Source organism: Neofelis nebulosa, chromosome 8 (assembly GCF_028018385.1).
Source record: "Neofelis nebulosa isolate mNeoNeb1 chromosome 8, mNeoNeb1.pri, whole genome shotgun sequence".
Taxonomy (NCBI): Eukaryota; Metazoa; Chordata; class Mammalia; order Carnivora; family Felidae; genus Neofelis; species Neofelis nebulosa.
In genome coordinates, this window is record NC_080789.1 from 101,165,639 (window position 1) to 101,183,915 (window position 18,277).

Sequence of the window (18,277 nt, forward strand, 5' to 3'; positions counted from 1 at the left end):
GCGTAATGAATTATTGTTGCCAGTTACAACCTTGATCCCTCACCTCAATGATCTTCACAACCACCCTCAGGATCATCCTCCATTTTATTTTATATATAGTTTTTTTTTTTTCTTTTAACCGAGGTACAGTCGACGCACAATGTTCCATTGCCTTCGGGTGTACCAATTACCGATTCCACAAGTCTATGTGTATGCTACGCTCTCACCGCAAGTGCAGCCGCCATCTGTCACCATGCAAGGTGCCATTACAGCACCATTGATTATATTCCCTGTGCTGTAACCTTTCATCATTCTCCACTTTAAAGAAGAGACTGAGGAATCTGGCCCACGGTCACACTCCTAGTATGTTAAGCAGAGTCCAGAACCAGGTCAGGTCAAAGGTGAAAGTCAAGCTTTTGTGCTTTTGTGTACACACACACACACACACACACACACACACACACACGGCTCCCTGCTCACTCCTCCTCCCCCAGTCCCCTTCTGAGCTCCTCAGGCCCAGGCAGTCACAGTTAGAGACCCACACACAGTGATCCTAGGGGCTTTATTTACAAGAGTATAGGGCCTGATGCTGCCTGGAGTCTCGCGGGGCTATATACAGGGTCAGGAAGAGGGAAGTAGGGACACAGCCACTTAAATTACAATAGAATGGGGGCGGGCTCCTCAGTTCCAGCCGTGGGTTGGCCCACCGGAGGCCTCTGCAGGGATCAGGGCTGAGGCTGCAAAGAGAAGGGAGGAACGGAGTAAGGGGGTGGCTGGAACGGAAGCGGGGAAGGGGAACAAGAAGGTCTGGAATGGCCGGGAAGGGCAGGGGAAGGCCGCAGCTACCGCATCCATCCAGGGGAAAGCACTGGACCCAGCGACACTGGGGGGCAGGGCAAGGAGGAGCCCTAAGCAGAGGGGCCATACCCCGCCTCATTTCCTCTTGAGGGAACCCTTGCTCTTCTCCTTGTCCGCCGACCGCTGCTTCTTCACCTTGTCCTCCTTCTTGTTCTTACTGTGCAAGTTCTCATATACATCCTCCTTGTGTCTGCAGGTGGGGTGGGCAGTTGGCGCAGGTCAAGAGACCGTGCAGGGTTACCCAGCTCCAGCGGCCCCGTCTGGCCCACCCCATTTCACAGGTGAACAAACTGAGGCCAGGAGAGAGGAGACCTGGTCACTGTCCTTTCACTAGACTAGAAGCTCCTTGTGGGCTACGGCTCCATCTTCTACACCAGGAATACCACTGGTACCCAGCACAGGCCCGACATAGACATAGGCCCAACTCAGGAAATACTTGTGAACACAGGTAGTAAGAGTCAAGCTTGAGCTTGAACCCAGGTCTCCCTGACAGCAGCACTTGTCATCTCTGGAAAGGGAGGGTCGGGCCGAGGAGGAGGAGGGGGGAGTAGATGCTGGGAGGTGGCAGGCGGGGGTCACTCACTTGGAAGAGGTGCGGGATGCCTTGGCATGGGCGTTCTTCATGGCTAAGGGGTAGGTGATGTTCCCGTACTCTGACTCCCGGCCCTTCTGGGACTGTGGGCAGAGGTGTGGTGGGAGGGCGGTGGTCCCAGCAGGGACCAGGTGATGCCCACGCCCCCCCACAGTTCCGCCAGGCCCCGCTCTACACACACCTGAATGACCTCCAGCTTCTTCTTGGTGGTTTCAATGAACTGGGCGATGGCCACATAGATGAACTTGTACTGCGCCTCGGTCTGCACCATGCCGGAGCGCTGCGCCCGCACCATCTGGATGGTCTTCTGGATGTCGATGTCACAGTCCAACCCTGGGCAGGCATGGCAGTTGGACCTCAGGCTCAGGCGGAGGGGGTGACCGAAGGGCTGTTCACCCAGCCACCCACCTGCGTCTCCCACGGGTCCCGCTCACCCTTGGTGGAGATGCTTTCCATGAGCATGTCGATGACGATGATGGTGCCCGTGCGGCCAATGCCTGCGCTGGGGAGGGAAGGGGGCGCCGTCAGAGGCCTCACCGGGAAGGGGGAGCCCCGGCATTCAGCTCCAGCATGGTAGCATGAAGAAACTGAGGCTCCAGACAGATGAGGTAACACGTCCGGGGTCACAGGGCCGACAGGCCGGAGGCGGAAGCTTCCTTGGTTCCGCACCCACGCACATCACTTCAGCCCAGGGATTTGTAGGCGGGCCGTCTCTCAAGTGCTCCCAGGCCAGCCGGCTGCACCCCAATTCCCCGCGCCACCACTTCCTGCTTTGACGCCTCATTCCTGCTGCGGGCTGCTCCCTACTCTGGAGGATCTAGGAGCCCCAGCCCCATCAAGGTCCTGCCTGCCCCACAGGCACTCCGGGCCTCCCCTGGCCCTCTCCCACACCCTTGGCCTGAATGAGGCCTTCCCTGCACCCCGCCCCTGCCCTTCTAAAGTTATATTTAGAACTTTTTTAAGCAGGGCTTCGTTTCCCTTTTTTTCTTTTTTTTTCAGACCCTGACGGCAGGGAAAGGGCAGCCCTAGAGACAGCAGGGCACAAAGGGCACTGGGGTCAGGAGCTGTGGAGAGGTGGGGGAGTCACGCAGTAAGGGCTGTCCCCTTCCCCACCCTGTGCCACCACCCTTGGGCAAACAGCCCCGGGGAACCTCAGGACCCCTCGGAGACTGCAGTCCCACCCCCTTTGCTGGGCCCATCAGGCTGGTGACCTGAGTTGCACTGTCTAATTTCAAACCCAGATTGTCAAAAATAACCCCCCCCCCCTTACCCACTTCCTTCCTGTAGCATCTAAATAAAGGCCATGGGGATTTCAAGAAGTGGAAGGGGGGTAGCAGGAGGGTCGTTGTGGGCGATGGGCCTGCCCCTGGAGGCAGAGCAGAGTCCCTTAGATGGCACGTGGGGGGTACCCCCAGTTTCAGCCCACCCAGCCCTGCCCCAGGACAAGCAGTTGCTGGTGGGAAGAAGGAAGAAGTGTGAGGCCCTCGCAGCCTGGGGTCACTTGGAGGGAGAGGGTAGGGAAGCAGAAAAAGCAGGCTCCCGTTTCCCCATTCTCTTCCTGCTGTGAGTTATTAAACCATTCACAGCTCCCATTTCTTCAGGGATTCACTGTATTCCCGACACAGTGACGGGGTCTTATTTCACCCTCAGAGCAACCATAGGAGATCCTGAATTTACAGAAGACGAATCTGCGGGTCAGAGTAACCAAGCAATTTGTCCACGATCACACAGCCGGTGAGTAGCAGAACTGAAATTTAAAACTACGGTCTCTGTCCAGGAACCTGCGCCCACTGCCTCCCATGCACCCGGGCCAGGCAGGCTGGGTAGGCCCATCTACAGGACTCTGCCCTTCAGGCCTGATGCCCCCCCCCCCACCTCCTCGTTGCTGACCCCCCACCTCCCTGTTTAGCAGGAACAGGTTCTCCTAGTCATGAGGTTCTCCAGTGGAGCTAGTGATGCGTGGGCCCCTCTGGAAGAGATACCACCCATCGCCACGCAACCCTGGAGGCCAAGCTGCGGTCACTAGCTGGGAAGGGAGAAGCAGAGAAGGCTAAGCGCCCCGGGGGCTACAGAGGGGAAAATGAGAAAACGTAGGGAGCCACACTGCCCCCAGATGGGAGACGCTTGGGGCCGAGAAAATATATACGCTGAGTAAGCCCGTGTGAGGAAACAACATGACCAGGACCAAGGTCTGTTGTGAGTGTCCGTGCAGGCTCTCTCGAAGGCCAGCTGGCAAGCTGCTGGGCCTGTTTTCTCATTCTGTATGTGGCAGGGCTGGATGAGACGGTACATCCAGGGAAGTCTCGAAGTCTCTGAAGAAGCCATCCCCAGGCACAGGATCAATCAGTGGGGTGGGTTCAAGCTTAAGTTTCCCACAGGGGTCTGGGGCCGTCAAGGAGCCCGGATGAGGCTGGGATCAGGGGGACGGACGCGTGAAATGCATTAGCTCGGAAAGCAGTGTTTACGATGAGCAGCACGCGACACTTAGCAGGATTTACTGGCCATCACGACTCCTAACTTCATCGTTGTTCTCACCTGCAGTGCACGATGATGGGTCCCGCGTGAGGCAGACTCTCCTGCCGCTGGTTGATCTGATCCAGGAAGCTGAGGACACCCCCAGGCTCGCTGGGGACGCCATGGTCAGGCCAGCTCAGGTACTGATAGTGCCAGATCTCCCGAACCAGGTCCCCCTGGGCAGAGTGCATAGAGCCAGTGCCCTCTGTTCCCACACACCACCCCGTCCCACCCAACCAGACATGAGAGCAGCTCCCAGGAGGGGCCCCGGGAGTGAGACGAGGATGGAGGGGACACTCACATTGTCCAGCGGGGAGACCTGCAAGGTGCGGAGTTTGTACTCAGCTGTGTCGTGCTCCCCGCAATTGGTTACTGTGTACGGTCCATAAACGCGCTGAGCGCCCACCTCTGGCCAATATGGCACACATTTGTTCTGGAAAGGGAGGGTGGAGGTGAGGAGTGAGGCGCAGAAGCAACACACAGGGACCTGTTCCAGGCCCTTTGCAAGGTCCTGGGTCCCTGGCGCTGGCCCAGTCAACAACATTTGTTGGACGAATGGATGAACTGGCCGAGAGTCAGAGACAGGATCCAGTCGTGGCTCAGCCACCAAGAGGCGGTGAGACCTGACCAGCCACTCAACCTTGCAATTCATTCGGGAAACATCTGCAGGTGCGCACGTTGTACGTGAAGTTGCGGAGACCAGGCTGGAGTCGCAGACACGGCGAAGACACGGTCTCTGCCCCTGTGCCTCTAGGAGGTCACAGAGAGGCGAACGGGGTTAACAGAGCCACTCGGGATCAGGGTAGAGGGAGAGACTAATCCTCCCTCCAGGTTACGGAGGAAATCACAGGTGGCTTCACAGAGGAGGAAGCATTTGAGCTAGGTCTTCAAAAACAGGGAGTCTGCCCGGCAGAGACAGTGCAGAGAGAGAGGAAGTCATTTCCTAGCAGAAAGTGAGCTGATGCCAAGGCGTGGAAACCTGAGGCACGGAGTGTTGTAGCGAAGTCACCACGCCTTGACGGCCAGGTCTCAGAGTATGACCTGAAGACAACTGGGAGCCACTGAAAGGTGTTCAAGAGAGGGAGCAGCTTGATGGAGTGTATGCTTTGGGCGGGACCCCTTTGACTCCAGTGCAGAAGTGCCCTAGAAGGGCACGGCGCACAGGCAGGGATACCGGCTGGGTGGTGGGGTAAGGGTGAGGGGCAGACTCCAGAGAGATTTACGAGGCAAGGGAGGACAGGAGGGCTGTGGCTTGGATGGGGACAGGTGGGGGAGGGGCAGGAGGCAGGTTTGCTTCCGGACACTTTAAGAGGTGCCTGGGTGGCTCCGTCAGTTAAGTGTCTGACTTCGTTCGGCCCAGGTCATGATCTTGCAGTTCATGAGTTCGATCCCCATGTTAGGCCCTGTGCTGGAGCCTGGAGCCTGCTTCAGATTCTGTGTCTCCCTCTCTCTTTGCCAACTCGCACTCTCTCTCTCTCTCTCTCTCTCTCAAAAATAAACAAACATTTAAAAAAGTTTTTTTTTTTAAAAAAGGAAGAAAGCCCACTTAAAACCGGGGTCTGGTGGTCAGGAGCACCCCAGGTTGGAAGCAGGGATCTGGGAGACAGTGCTTATCCAAGAGTGTCTCTGTGCCTCAGTTTCCCAACAAGGGTTGGACTTTGCCCTCTGAGGGGACTTTCTGCCCCTGGCGTCTGGCATTTCTTTGGTTTAATGGTGATGGATAACAAAGCACTGGGGCGGGGGGGAGCGGAGAGGGGAAGGGGTGGGGATCAGGGGACAGCACAGGACTTGGCCCTACCCGGCCTTTCTCCACCTCTCGGGTGGTCATGACAATGACGCGGGTGTTCTCCTGCCATGCCATCTGCCAGAAGTCGTTGACTGTGGCCTCCAGGCAGCCCTGGCTGGCGATGTAGGTCTTAGCGTTCTCATCGGGGCTTAGCAGCTGGTTCTGGAAGCAAGGGTAGAGAGATGCACCCCAGGACTGTGAGCCCCTGCACCACCACCCTCCTCACCACCCAACTTTGCTACGCGTCTCTGGCTCCAGTACCCCCGTGAGATGGGGAATCCCCAGGGCCCAGCCTCTCCTCCCATGTGACCAGCAGGCACCACTGACCTTGACGTAGTTGGCATTGATATAGTCGGACCCAGGGATGTTGCTGTCACGTCCCTGCAGGATCACTCGGGTGTGGTCGACTGGGGATGGGCAGGGAGGAAACGAGATGGGCCTGGGTCAGCCAGGTACTCACCAGCCCCTGGGTCAGACCCTTCCTAAGCTCACAGGCCATTCTTATCTTAGAGGCCAGGAGGCTCTCGGAGCACTGTGGGCAGGTGGGGGCGGAGGATCCACATGGGGAGCGGGGTTGGAGGTCTCAGAGGAAGGAGGGCGGTGGATGTCTAGTGCGGGGAGGCTCCAGTGGGAGGGGCAGAGGCTTTCTGCAGGAAGGAGGCCCTGTTGTGTGGGTGAGGAGGTGGACCCTCCTGGGGCGGGGAGTAGGGACCTTATGAGATGGAAGGAGGTTGGCTGGGGGAAGGGGAGTCTCCTGGGTGAATGGACGCTGCCCGGAAGTGGGAGGGATGAAGGCAGCCAGGGGGCAGGGTGCTCACACGGAAGAATGTTCTTGTAACGGTTCTTGCTCTTGTTCTCTGGCCTCTGGCCTTCCAGCCGCTGGTGCAAGTTCTTTACCTCCTGCTTCTGCAGACTCTGAGGGGCGAGAGGGGGAAACTGAGTGCCAGCCCCTGGAGGGCCATCCGCGCACGGAGATAAGATGGGGCAGACCAGTGTATGGGGTGGGGAGAGAGGGGACGGGGCCTGAGACCCCACGCACCTCAAACTCCTCCCAAAAGCCGGCTTTGGCTGTGTCCTCTGACTCCTGCTTCTTGTTGAGTTCCAACACCCGATTCTCAATGTCAGCTGCATTCACCCGAGTGGCATAGTACGGCTGGGCGGGAACAGGTGAGAAGTCAGCGCCCACTTGAAAGCACAGAGCTCCTGGGTCTGAGGGATTGCCAGGCCCGCCCCTCTCACCTGCCGCAGGTAGACAAAGGCACCCGAGGCCTCCTCAATCCCCGTCTTCTTGAAATGCTCCACCAGGTCTGTGAGGCTGTCAAAGGTCTCTGAGCCACCCACCGTGTAGCGTCCACCCTGAGGGATGCCAAGTCAGGCCATTCTGCATGACCTGAGTCTCCCTCCCTACACCCCCAGCCTTGGACCAAAGCTAGGCTGATCCTCCCCACTGCCGGGGCTTTGAGCATAGACAGGAGCCCCGGCAGGATGCCTTCCCCGCTGCCCGGCTGCCTTACCTCACACATGACCTTGATATGAGTGACTCTGAGTGGGGAGCCTGGGCCAGCCTTGGGCTGGTCGCTGAGCACGGACAGCACAAAGTCTCCAGGCTGGCTGAGACTCTCACGCACGAGAAACGTCCAGGGCTCACCCTTGGCCTGCAGCAGTGTCTCTGCCTGCCCCCCAGACATGTGACCGTGGTACCACCTATAGAAGGCAACATCAGGGAAGGTGACCCCTAGGCCAAGGGGCAGGCACTGAGCAGAGACAGGGAAATAGAGTGACTATGATGTGCCAGGCGCTGTGCTACATGCTTTCAAATCCACCACCATAGTTGGGTCCACTGCTCTCACAAAAATGTTGAGAGGTAGGTTCGATCCCATTTTACAGATAAGGAGCCTGAAGCTGGGCCCTAGGCCCTTGGGTGGTAGCCAGGCCCGCCTCTGAGAGCATGAGACAGAGGCAGAGAGGCAAGCCACATCCAGAACAACTGTAGGGGAGAAACCAAGGAAGGGTCTCCATGAAAGCCAGGGCTGAGCTAGGGAAAGAGGAGGGGGACCAAGAGAAGCACAGAGGCCAAACCACAGAGAGCAGTGGAGATTGGGAGAGACGGAAGTCACAAGGGAGTCGTGATGGGGACAACTCCCCCCTGGGTGGCAGGGAAGACAGACAACCCTGCTGGGGAAACAGGGGTGTGGGGGGCTCTGAGGTGTCCAGGGTGACATCACTGAAGGGGAGGCTGGGGCTCAGAGGGGCTCAGAAGGGCAGAAAGCGGAACTAGGACCTTTCCCCAAAGCACACCCCCTTCCCAGGAGGAAACTGTAGCCCCACAATGCCCAGCCCCACAGGAAACCACGTGATGGAAAAAACACAAAACTCCTTCTGGGGAGAGAGTGAGAAGTGAGGGTGTGAGGTTTCCTCAGCCCAGGGACCAGGGGAGGGGGCATTTTCCAACCGCAGGGATGGGGGGAGGAGGGGGGGACCAGTCTGTCTTGCCCCACCTCGCTCCCTCCCTGTCCCCAAGCAGCACCCCGGGCCACCCCATCCCACCAATCAGGGATAGACCAGGGCCCCCCCAGGCAATGGGGAGGGGGCTGACCCTCGTCCCCCTGGCCCAGGATGAGGAAGTTTCCATGCAAATGTCAGGCTGACCATAGGCAGAGAGCTAGCCATTGGCGGGACAAATGCAAATTTCCTCGCAGGAGGGGAGGAGGAGAGGCAGCGGGCCAGGGCTGGGAACACAAAGGGAGGTTTGGAGAAGGAGCCTCCCCCACGCAATCCCAGGGTCAGGGGTGAGCCAGGCATGCTGGCGTCCTGGCGTGGGTCACCGAAAGGGCCTCTTGGAGTCAGTTTCCCTGGCCTGGATTCCCTCCATCCTTCCCTGCCCCCCAGCCCCCAGCTCTGCCCTTCTCCCCCTTCTCCCAAGTCATTTGAAGCCAGGCCCCAGCCTCCTCCCCAGGGGGTCTGCTCAACTGCTCCTTCCCTCTTCTAGCTCCATCCACAACCTACTGCTTCTCCAGGGCCTCCAGCAACCCATCCTCCTGCAGGGAAGATGCCGGCTTTGGGCAAGGAGAAAGAGAGGTACCGCCCTGAGTTCAAGAGGGTCTAGGTGGCAAAGGCCCATTAACGTTGCAGGCGGGGCATAGGAAAAGAACGAGAGGGAGCAGATACCCAATAAGGACCAAGGAGGGCCACCATGAGCAAAGTCATCCATGCTTGAGCTTTGCGCCTAGAAGAGGTGGCTTCAAGGCAAATGGATGAGCGGCTTCATGTTGGCTGGTGAGTGGTGCCCAGCGGTGGGCCCCGGGGCCTTCACCTCAGCCTCACTCAGTTCTAAGTTTGAATCAGTGACTTGAACAAAAATACTGATGTGAGTTGGGAGGCACGCATCTCAGAAAGACCGAAAACGGACAGAATCAAGATTCACAATCATTTCAACAATCAACACCCAAATACAGGACAAGGGCAAGTTGGCTTGGCCCCAGGAGTGTAAAAAAACAACAAAAACAAAACCCAAAAAACCCTTAGAGTTATTGGGCTGCCCTTCACCTTAATGGAGCTGTCATTGAGATACAGCCACTAAAGTGAGCCATGGTGTAATGCCGAATGTTCTGGTCCTCCACCCCACCCCCCACCATGCTTTAGGAAGACCACATAGGGAGCAGCCTGCCCAGTCGTGGGGACCACATCTTTGAAGCCAAAGGGACAGGGGAGAAATGCCTTGAGTGTCCTGTGCCCAGGTACTAGGCCCCTTGCACACACAACCATATCAGACAGTTTTCAATTGGTCTGTGTTCTGGTCAAGCTCTACCAAGCCCCCAAAAGCAGACCCGTCATCACTGTGTTGCTGAGATAAGGCATTAAATGTCATCGTAAATACAAATCTCCTCTGCCCCTCCTCAACATTCGTCTCTCTGTGTACCAACCTGTGCTGGGGGAGAGTGTGCCTAAACGAAGGCCATTTCGGTTCCATAGACAGAAGAGCTTTCTAACAACAGAGCTGGCCTACTGTGAAAGGCGGCCACCAGGCCTCTGCATCACGAGCAGGCCTGGGAGGCCAGCTGACAGGGACCCCGGAAAAGGGCAAGATGATGTTCCCTGCTTTCTCAAGTGTTGAGGGAAAGGGTATGAGGGGTTAGTGCCCCGAGACACAGGCCCAGATCACATGGAAGAAAGAGGCCCACGGAGCCCCGGGAAGGATGGGAAAATCAGGGACGGGGTGGGCGGGGGTGGGTCAGGGTATGAAGCCCCTCACCTCTCGCTGGTGGGGTCGGAGCAGTTCAGCGGGTACTTGAGGTGGATGATGGTGCCATCCCGGTCCTGCAGGACACCCTGCTGCTGTGTGTAGTACTCCACCAGCTCCGTCAGTGTCGCAAACTTCTCCCCTCCGTACAGGTCATAGAAATCTCCCGAGTTCTGGATCCGAATGTGGGTCACCTGATCCCCGACCCTGCGGGGCACCAGACGGTGAGGCCAGTGGGTGCAAGAGGAAAGGTAGGGACAGAGAGGGGGATGGGCTGGGGTCCTGAGCACGGGGCACACACAGGGACAGGGTAGACACGGAGGGGGACGGGAGACATGCTGGTGCTGGGGGCTGGGAGGTTGGAACCGAGAACGGAGTTGCAAAATGCGGGCCCTGGCTGGAATTGAGGGCCACCTACCTGACGGAGAGGGAGAAGTCGCCCTGGTTCTTGCGACTGGGCCGAGCCAAGAAGCTCCCATGGACCCCGCGGCCCTTGAGCAGCGTCTCTGCATCCAGCCCACTGAGGTCTCGGTGAAACCACCTGCAGGCCCGGAAGGCAGTGAGGAGAGGTCCCTCCGGCCGCAGGGCACCCTCGCCTCCTGCCTACCGTGGTTCCCGGGACCTTACCTCACCATCCTGGGGGCTCCCTGAGAGGAAGGGGGTGCAGGGAATGAGATGTGCTGGTGAGCCCAGGCAGGCCGCCAACTCCCAGCGCCCAGGCCGCCTCACAGCCCTGGCGGTCCTGGTTCTGGGGCTGCCACTCCACTGGCCTGGGACAGCCGGCAGGGCGGGGACAGGAAGGGGCGCGGCCGACCCCTTGGGGGAACTCACTGTACTTCTCGTTTTGGAGCAGAGCGCAGAAGAGAAGCAGAGCAGGGTGGCAGTGGGGGTGGGGAGGGGGCCCACTTCCCACACGTCGTCTGCCGTCTGCCATCAAAGGCTCCAGGAGCATGGCACTCCGCAAGGGTGACGACACAAGAAAGAAGGACGCAAATGTGCCTTGCAGCCTACAGGCGAAGACTGGGCTTCGTAAACGTGAGCCCACTCGCAGTCACATGCCAAGCCTTCCTCCTCCACCAGCTGCATCCGCACAGCCTTCCCTGGTCCAAGCTAATAATAATGGTGACACTGAAGGGCGCCTGGGTGGTTCAGCTGGTTAAGCGTCCAACTCTTGATTTCGGCTCAGGTCATGATCTCACGGTTCGTGGATTTGGAGCCCCACATCGGGCTCTGCACCGACAGCGCACAGCCCGCCTGGGATTCTCAGTCTCCCTCTCTCTCTGCCCCGCCCCCCACACCCCCCCCACTCACTTGCTTGCGTGCTCTCTCTCTCTCTCTCAAATAAATAAATAAATAAACACTAAAAAAAATAACGGTGACAGCCACAACTCTCATTTCACGGAGTCTCCCTGTATGCCAGGCACTGTGCTCTCATGTCATTTATGTGCCTTATCTGATTTATCCCTCATCAGAGCCCTAATGAAGCAGGCGCTATCTTTATCCCCATTTTACAGACAAGGAACCCGAGGCTCAGGGAAGGTAGGGAACTTGCCTGAGGTTAGGCAGTCAGTTAAGTGGCAGTGCCGGGATGAACCCCACAGGGGTTCCAAGGTCAGTGATTTCAGCTCCTGTATGCCAGGCCTTAGGGCTTCAAAGAACAGAGGTCGGGACCTCCTGTCCACTGGGGGTTGCAGGGAAGGGGACACTTCCTAACAGCCACGGCCAAGCAGATGCTTACAAAGGGAGAGGTGCCCTCGCCTCCTCTGACCTACACATCTGAAGAGGTACCACTGGGGCACTGGGATGGACAAAATAGCAGCTGTCAAACATATACCTTTTCTACTTCTTGTCCTAGTCTTTGTCCCTCTGTGCCCTAACCAGCCAGGGGAGCCAAGGAACAGAATGCAAGGGGAAGCAGAGCTGGGAAAGCAGGTGGGGGTAGAGCTTCCACGCCCCCTGGGGGTCCTTCCACCCCATACCTGGGCCATGGGTTCTTGTCAAGGGGGCGGCTCTGAATTAGCCAGAGCTCAGGACTCTGACCAGGGGCCTGTCTCCTGGGGACTGAGGTCCCTGCCCTCGACTGATATTCTCAGGGCTGGATGACCTCAAGAAGCCCTACACACTAGAAGTTCACGATGCTCCCTGTGTGTAATCCCACAAACACAATACGCCAAACCAAAACGAGGAAAGCAATCCAACAAAGGGCACACAGAAAGCTCTCGTACTGGTGGCTTCCCCTAGGGGAAGAAACTAGGTGGCTGGAGGAGAGGGCTGGGAGGGACGTTCACCTCTCCCTTGTGCCTGTTTTTTTAATGGAAGGGTAATTGACACACAACGTTCCATTAGTTTCTGGTGTAAAACATAGTGATTCGACATCTCTATATATTATGCTCCGCTCACAAGCATAGCCGCCATCTGTCACCACACAACAGTATTACAACACAACTGACTGTATTCCCTATGCTGTACCTTTCATCCCCATGATTTATTCCATCCGTAACTAGAAGCCTCCACCTCCCACTCTACTTCATCCATTTTGCCCCCTCCCACCCGCCTCCCCTCTGGCAACCATCATTTTACTCTCTGTGTTCATAGGTCTGTTTCTGCTAGTTGGGTGTTTGTTGTTGGTTGTTTTTTTTTTTTTTTTTAAGATTTTTTAAAAATGTTTTAAAATGTTTATTTATTTTTGAGAGAAACAGAGACAGAATGCGAGTGGGTTGGGGCAGAAAGAGAGGGAGGCACAGAATCCGAAGCAGGCTCCAGGCTCCGAGCTGTCAGCACAGAGCCAGACGGGGGGCTCAAACTCACGAGCTGTGAGATCATGACCTGAGCTGAAGTCAGGTGCTCAACTGACTGAGCCACCCAGGCGCCCCTTAAGATTTTTTTTAAAGTAATGTCTACACCCAGTGTGGGGCTCAAACTCACGACCCTGAGATCAGAGTCACATGTTCTTCCAATTGTGACAGCAGGCGCCCCTGTTTTGTTTTGTAGGTTTCACATATAAGTGAAATCGTACAGTCTTTGTCTTTCTCTTCTTTCACTTAGTACAATACCCTCTAGATCCATCTATGTTGTCACAAATGGCAAGATTTTTTTTTTTATGGCAGAGTAACATTCCATTATACATATATACCACATCTTCTTTATCCATTCATCTGTCTATGAACATTTGGGTTGCTTCCATTCCTTGGCTACTGTAAACGATGCCGCAATGAATATAGGGGTGCAGATATCTTTTTGAGTTAGCGTTTTCATTTTCTTTGGGTAAATACTCAGAAGGGAGGTCATTAGATCAAATGGTGTTTCTACTTCTAATTATTTGAGCAAACTCCATACCGATTTCCACAGTGATTGCGCCAATTTTCATCCCCACCAACAGTGCGCGAGGGCTCCCTTTTCTCCACATCCTCATTGACACTTGTTATCTCTGGTCTTTCTGACTCTAGCCATTCTGACAAGTGTAACGTGGTATCTCATTGTGGTTTTGATTTGCATTTCCCTGACGATCAGTGATGTTGAGCATCTTTTCATGTGTCTGTTGGCCATCTGGATGTCTTCTTTCCCTTATACCGTTTTGAATGTTGTAGCATGTGGGTATGTATTACCTTTATAAAAATGAATAAATTGGGAGACAGCAATTTCTGGGGAACAACTGGGGTGCTGGGAATGCTCTACATCTTAATCTGGGTGGTATATACACAGGTGTATGTAAATGTGACATTCATCAGGCCGTACGCTTCACATTCATGTGCATTCTGTATGCTAGACCTCAATAAACACTAAGGAAAAATAGTAACAAAGTGTTAAAGCTGAACTGAAGTATTTTTCCTACGATGACTACTTTATCACTTTTCGAAATATCAAACATCGATTCTCCCCCGCCCAAAAGGGGCTCTCCCCGCCTCCCCCTTCTTTCTGGTACCTGGGAAGCTTGGTCTGTTTACCGTATGACCTAATACCGACCATCCCTTGAGTCCTGGACTTTGAGCCCCGTCAAAAGAACATGAACTCCTTCCTGGAGCCAGGGGCAGCAAGAGCGTCTGCGGAGTCGGCCCTGCCACAGTGGGGTCCACAGCCAATCTTGCCAACCTTCGAATGTTCAAAGGCTAGCACGCCACCTCATGCAGAGTTTGTGTCCAGTAAACAAGCTCATCGACAGCCACGTACATGCCTGATCCCAAGTTCAGCTCCTGTTTTTACACACACACACCGGCTTGTCACACACACAGGACACACATACACAAACACAAACAGTCCCACGCAAACACCTCGCCATCCTCGGCCATCTACACACATACCCGGCCCAGTGCAAATACCCACACATGGACACACCATCCTGACCGCATGTGAAGTTGTGGGTCCACGCCTCCCTCCCCACTGCTTTACTCTGTTTGGGGCACCCTGTTTCCTGTTTCCTTTGTCCCCACAGGAGGGCCTCTGCTCAGGGGTGCTGGACTCTTGGTCACCACATGACTGGCTCTTCCTCACATCCAGCTCTCAGGGCACATGTCACCTCTTCAGGAAAGCCCTCCCGGATCCCTCCAGTTAGTGACGCCACTGGCACCCCCGGTCACTTGCTAGCACACGTAGCTGTTTTCACGTTTCTGCAGAACACTCCTGAGAATCTAAAACTGTCCTATTTACTGGGTTCTTTGTGTAGTCTGCTGCCTCCCACTGGAATGAAGCTCCGTGAGGGCAAGGACCCCATCTTCTTCACTCCATTATTGCCAGCACCGTAAAAGGTACCTGGCACAGGTGCCCCGCATGCATCTGTTGAATGAAAGATGCATGGGAGGGGGAGGCAGAGGGGCACCGAAGGAAAGTAGAATGAACACCAGACGTTGGGAAGTTACATGGGAAGAAGGGGGAGCTTTCTCAGGTCTGCCTCCCAGACACGTTATGTTTCAGATGATGTGGGCGACCCAGGGTTTCTGGTAAGCGGACAGCAGAAGCAGGAGGCCAGAGAGTGAAGGGAAACATGCAATGGAGAGAATAAATACACATCTGGTCGGGGGAAACGAGCTAGACAGAGAAAAGGAGGAGGGGGCAGAGGGGCATGAATGAGCCTAGAGTTCCTCAAATCTTGAGGGAGGGACAGGAAGTAGATCGCCCTTATGGTCGCACACCTGCCAGGAATGAGCAAGAACCCTCCCTGCCCCTCTCTCCCAAACTAAGAGGAGGCCGTGGCAGCCAGGTGGAGCCGGGGACTTACCCACCGGACAGCATCTCCCCAGAGGGATGGGGGAGTCACAGGCAGAGGGCCACAAGGGGTGGGGCCGAGCCTGGGCGCAGCTGTGCACAGTAGCCCAAACAGGTGAGGAAGAACACTGGGAACTCAGCTACTTCCTCCTTGATGCAGCCCTCCAGGCCAATGGCACCACAGCGACAACGACGAGCCCCCCTGACTAGTGATCCCTGAAAAAGGGACAGGTGGGCGGGGCTGGCCTCAGACTGCCCACAGAGGCCGGACTCTACCTCCAGCCCCGCTGGGTAGTCCAGGGCCGTCGTCCTGGCCTCCTTCCTTTGGGAGGGGAGGAGCCACTTGGAGCTCCACCTGGAGCTCAAGCTGACAGAGCAGCTGGAGGGAGGGCGGGTGGAGGCAAAGACCAGGAAGTAACCCTGGCCAAGGGAACACCAACCAATAGGGGAGCCTCCCAGCACACACACAAGCCAGGGGGCCTCAGGAAAAACCCAGGAAGAAGAGGTGTCACCTGTGCAGGCCCGCCCACCCACCCATCCAGAGTGTTAAGGGGCAAGTCCTTCCTCCCACCGTGCCCTGGAGCAGGCAGAGTTGGGCCCAGCAGGAACCTAGGAAGGATCTGGACAGGGAGTTGAAGCAGCCTGGAATGGCAGAGGGAAGCTGGGGCCAAGCGGTGGAGGTTGTCAGGGTCACAAAAGACTGACACTGAGGCTAAGTCACAGGCATGTTTATTATCCTCTGGAACATCGAGGTCTTCCCTTCCTGGGCAGTGTCCCAGGGGAGGGCCGACCCTCAGGAGGCAGCCACGCTGCCACCGGGAGCAGGCCCGTGGGGCGGCAATGTCATGGGTGGCAGGAACAACGCCTTCAGCTTGCCCGACAAGCTGGCAATCTCGGGATCCTGGGCTTCATAAGACTTGACCAAGCGGGCAAACTTAAGGACACCTGCAAGGGGAAGTGGAGCGTCAACCCACACCCCCAGGGGACAAGTGTGCCCCAGACATCAGGAGGAGGCAGCTTGAGCCTGAGTCACTGGTTGCTCCCCCTCTAGTCAGGGAGCTGTCTACAAAATAAGACACAAGCAGTCCTCTGCCCTGTGTCGTTTGGGTGAACCATTTCCAGGTCTATACCCATCACAACTGGATGGGATGCACTGAATGAAATATCCCAAAGCAGTGTGTGTCTCATGATCAGGTGAAACATTTCAGCAATTTAGTCCCAAGAACCTGAAGCATGAACATCCACAAGATCTCAAGTCTATAACCTGGACACAGGAGGGCCGAGGGCCATGGGCCAACTGGGCTGAATCAATAAGCACCTTTGGGGAACACCATGATCTCATCAAGGAAATTAACCAGCCAACCCTCCAAAAGAGACTAGCTAAAACACGTTGGAGGGGCTGCACAAGTGCACTGTCACGCAGACATTCAACTAGAGCTATCGGAAGGGGGTTCCAGTCCAGCTCTGCTGTGACCTCAGGCACTTAGTTTACTGCTAGAGTCTGTTTCCTCATCTGAAAATGGGGTAACAGTATAATTACGGGTAACTGCAAACAGCATTTAAGACTTCGCCTGGCACAAGTTCACAGGAGACCCTTGGCTCTGCCCGCCAATTCTGTTCGTCAGATTGTGGCTGCCTCCGTGTGGCAAGATGAGGGAGGACGGCTCAGGGACCCGATGGATCGAGCGCCCTCTCCCGGACCCACTCACCCCGACCCTCATCCGACCCACCTTCCCCGTCGCAGCTGAAGCCATAGGCCTTGATAACCTCCTGCTGAATCTGCGTGGCCACGGGCAGCACGAATTGCAGCATTTTGCCCATGTCGTTGCACGCGTTGTCCCGAGCCTCGTCCATGCGCACGGCGTTCTCCGGGGCCGAGAATGCCTGGATGACCTCGGCCAGGACCACTGTGCGGCAGATGCATCCCCGGGTAGGCGTCAGAGCATGGCCGGCGGGCCCAACCGAAAGCGCAGGGAAGAGGGCAGGGAATTAGTGGGCTGAAGCCATAGTAACCCGATAAACTCGGCCTAGATTCCCTCGCTCTAGGGGCAAGGACCCCTTTTGGGGGAGAGAGAAAGATGGTATCCTGTGCCCCCATTTCCCGGCGGCACAACTACACCTCTCGCTCCGTACCCTCCGCCCGCGCCCTTCTCCAACAGGAAGCCCACCCGGTGGCTAGAATGCTTCTCACCCTTGGCTTGCTCGGCACTCAGGGCCGCAGGTTGGGCCGAGGCGGACGCCATAGGGTAACAAAAGCTGCACGTGCAGCCGAACCAAGGAAATGCACGGAAAAAACGATCAGCCTGCTAGAGCGACTCTCGAAACTGACGGGGGTGGAAGGGAAGCAGCATCAGCGGCAGCCGGAAGCCTCGCGGTGCAGCGCAATACTAAACGCCAAAATGCCTTAAAACGAGAGATGACCCAACTGGACTCGATGCCGTTAGGGTGGGGAGAGGGGGTGAAAAAAAAAAAATCTAAAAACGAAAACCACTCCTAGAACCGAGGTACCTCTATTGTTAAAAACGTATTGTGGAGGGGGTCTTCCGGTAAAAACCGGAAAACCTGCTAGACAAATTCTAAAAGAGCTGTAACACTACAGGAAGTGGTCTGGAGAGAACATGGGATATCCATGAACGCCACTATTGGTGAGGGTGAGCTCAGTGTAGCGTTTTCTAATTCTGATTGCTGTATAATCAACGAGGGACACTATAACTTTCAGAAGGAAAGACAGGGGAAAAAGAAACTTGTTTATATCATCCGTTTCTAGAGTTTGTGAACATTTGACTCGGACCTATGCAAATGAACCCAAAGCTGATTGGCTGGGAAAGCTGGTCACACCCCCTGCAGTTTTTGAGAACGAAGCGATTCGCCGCAATAAACGCTGAGCGCTGAGGCGGCTCCCGTGCTTGCCTAAAATGGCCTTGTGCAGGGGTGTGCGCTCCAAAGTAACGCCCTCCAATTTCTCTTCTCTTCCACACGTTTGAAATGGTCACCCACTTCCTCCTCAAACCAAGGACTACTTAAGAATCCAGACTTCGAATCGCTTTAACCTAGTGGAATTCCGCCCCTGCACCTCCGCTTCATAACCCTTTTTTCAATCTATTCGACG

The 18,277-nt window shown here is 56.0% G+C and overlaps 3 protein-coding genes and 1 non-coding gene across 5 annotated transcripts in view; 1 reads left to right on the top strand and 3 right to left on the bottom strand.

Moving 5' to 3' along the window:
* Nucleotides 1-18,277, top strand: part of PHB2 (prohibitin 2) — a 127,674-nt gene that overhangs the window by 8,832 nt on the left and 100,565 nt on the right. The window lies entirely within an intron of this gene.
* On the bottom strand, nt 523-15,358 carry PTPN6 (protein tyrosine phosphatase non-receptor type 6). 2 transcript variants are annotated; one of them, XM_058743844.1, is made up of 16 exons: nt 15,182-15,358; nt 10,388-10,510; nt 9,982-10,176; nt 7,244-7,433; nt 6,969-7,085; nt 6,769-6,882; nt 6,548-6,644; nt 6,057-6,136; nt 5,742-5,891; nt 4,245-4,376; nt 3,965-4,119; nt 1,864-1,931; nt 1,611-1,762; nt 1,421-1,512; nt 907-1,027; nt 523-716 (listed from the first exon to the last, which is right to left on the bottom strand). In XM_058743844.1, exons 1-15 carry the CDS (start codon nt 15,193-15,195, stop codon nt 913-915), a joined length of 1,794 nt encoding a protein of 597 aa, XP_058599827.1. In that variant the 5' UTR covers nt 15,196-15,358; the 3' UTR covers nt 523-716; nt 907-912. The 2 variants fall into 2 exon arrangements, with proteins under 2 accessions (XP_058599827.1, XP_058599828.1); XM_058743845.1 differs by lacking the exon at nt 15,182-15,358 and adding an exon at nt 10,597-10,753.
* Nucleotides 15,882-17,771, bottom strand: C8H12orf57 (chromosome 8 C12orf57 homolog). Its single transcript, XM_058743864.1, has 3 exons — nt 17,360-17,771; nt 16,899-17,075; nt 15,882-16,113 (listed from the first exon to the last, which is right to left on the bottom strand). Exons 1-3 carry the CDS (start codon nt 17,409-17,411, stop codon nt 15,962-15,964), a joined length of 381 nt encoding a protein of 126 aa, XP_058599847.1. The 5' UTR covers nt 17,412-17,771; the 3' UTR covers nt 15,882-15,961.
* On the bottom strand, nt 17,703-17,764 carry LOC131484182 (U7 small nuclear RNA). Its single transcript, XR_009248085.1, has one exon. It is a non-coding gene; the product is annotated as a U7 small nuclear RNA (small nuclear RNA).

Bases quoted from the DNA above. Each gene is read 5' to 3' on its own strand.
- PTPN6 (XM_058743844.1), bottom strand. The intron at 1,932-3,964 runs GTGAGAACAACG...TTCCCTCCCCAG, and splicing joins CCCATCATCGTGCACTGCAG to CGCAGGCATTGGCCGCACGG. The intron at 1,513-1,610 runs GTGTGTGTAGAG...CTCTGCCCACAG, and splicing joins AGAAGCTGGAGGTCATTCAG to TCCCAGAAGGGCCGGGAGTC.
- C8H12orf57 (XM_058743864.1), bottom strand. From the start codon at position 17,411: ATGGCGTCCGCCTCGGCCCAACCTGCGGCCCTGAGTGCCGAGCAAGCC. The intron at 17,076-17,359 runs GTGAGAAGCATT...TCTGCCGCACAG, and splicing joins GAGTGCCGAGCAAGCCAAGG to TGGTCCTGGCCGAGGTCATC. The intron at 16,114-16,898 runs GTGGGTCGGATG...TTCCCCTTGCAG, and splicing joins CTTCAGCTGCGACGGGGAAG to GTGTCCTTAAGTTTGCCCGC.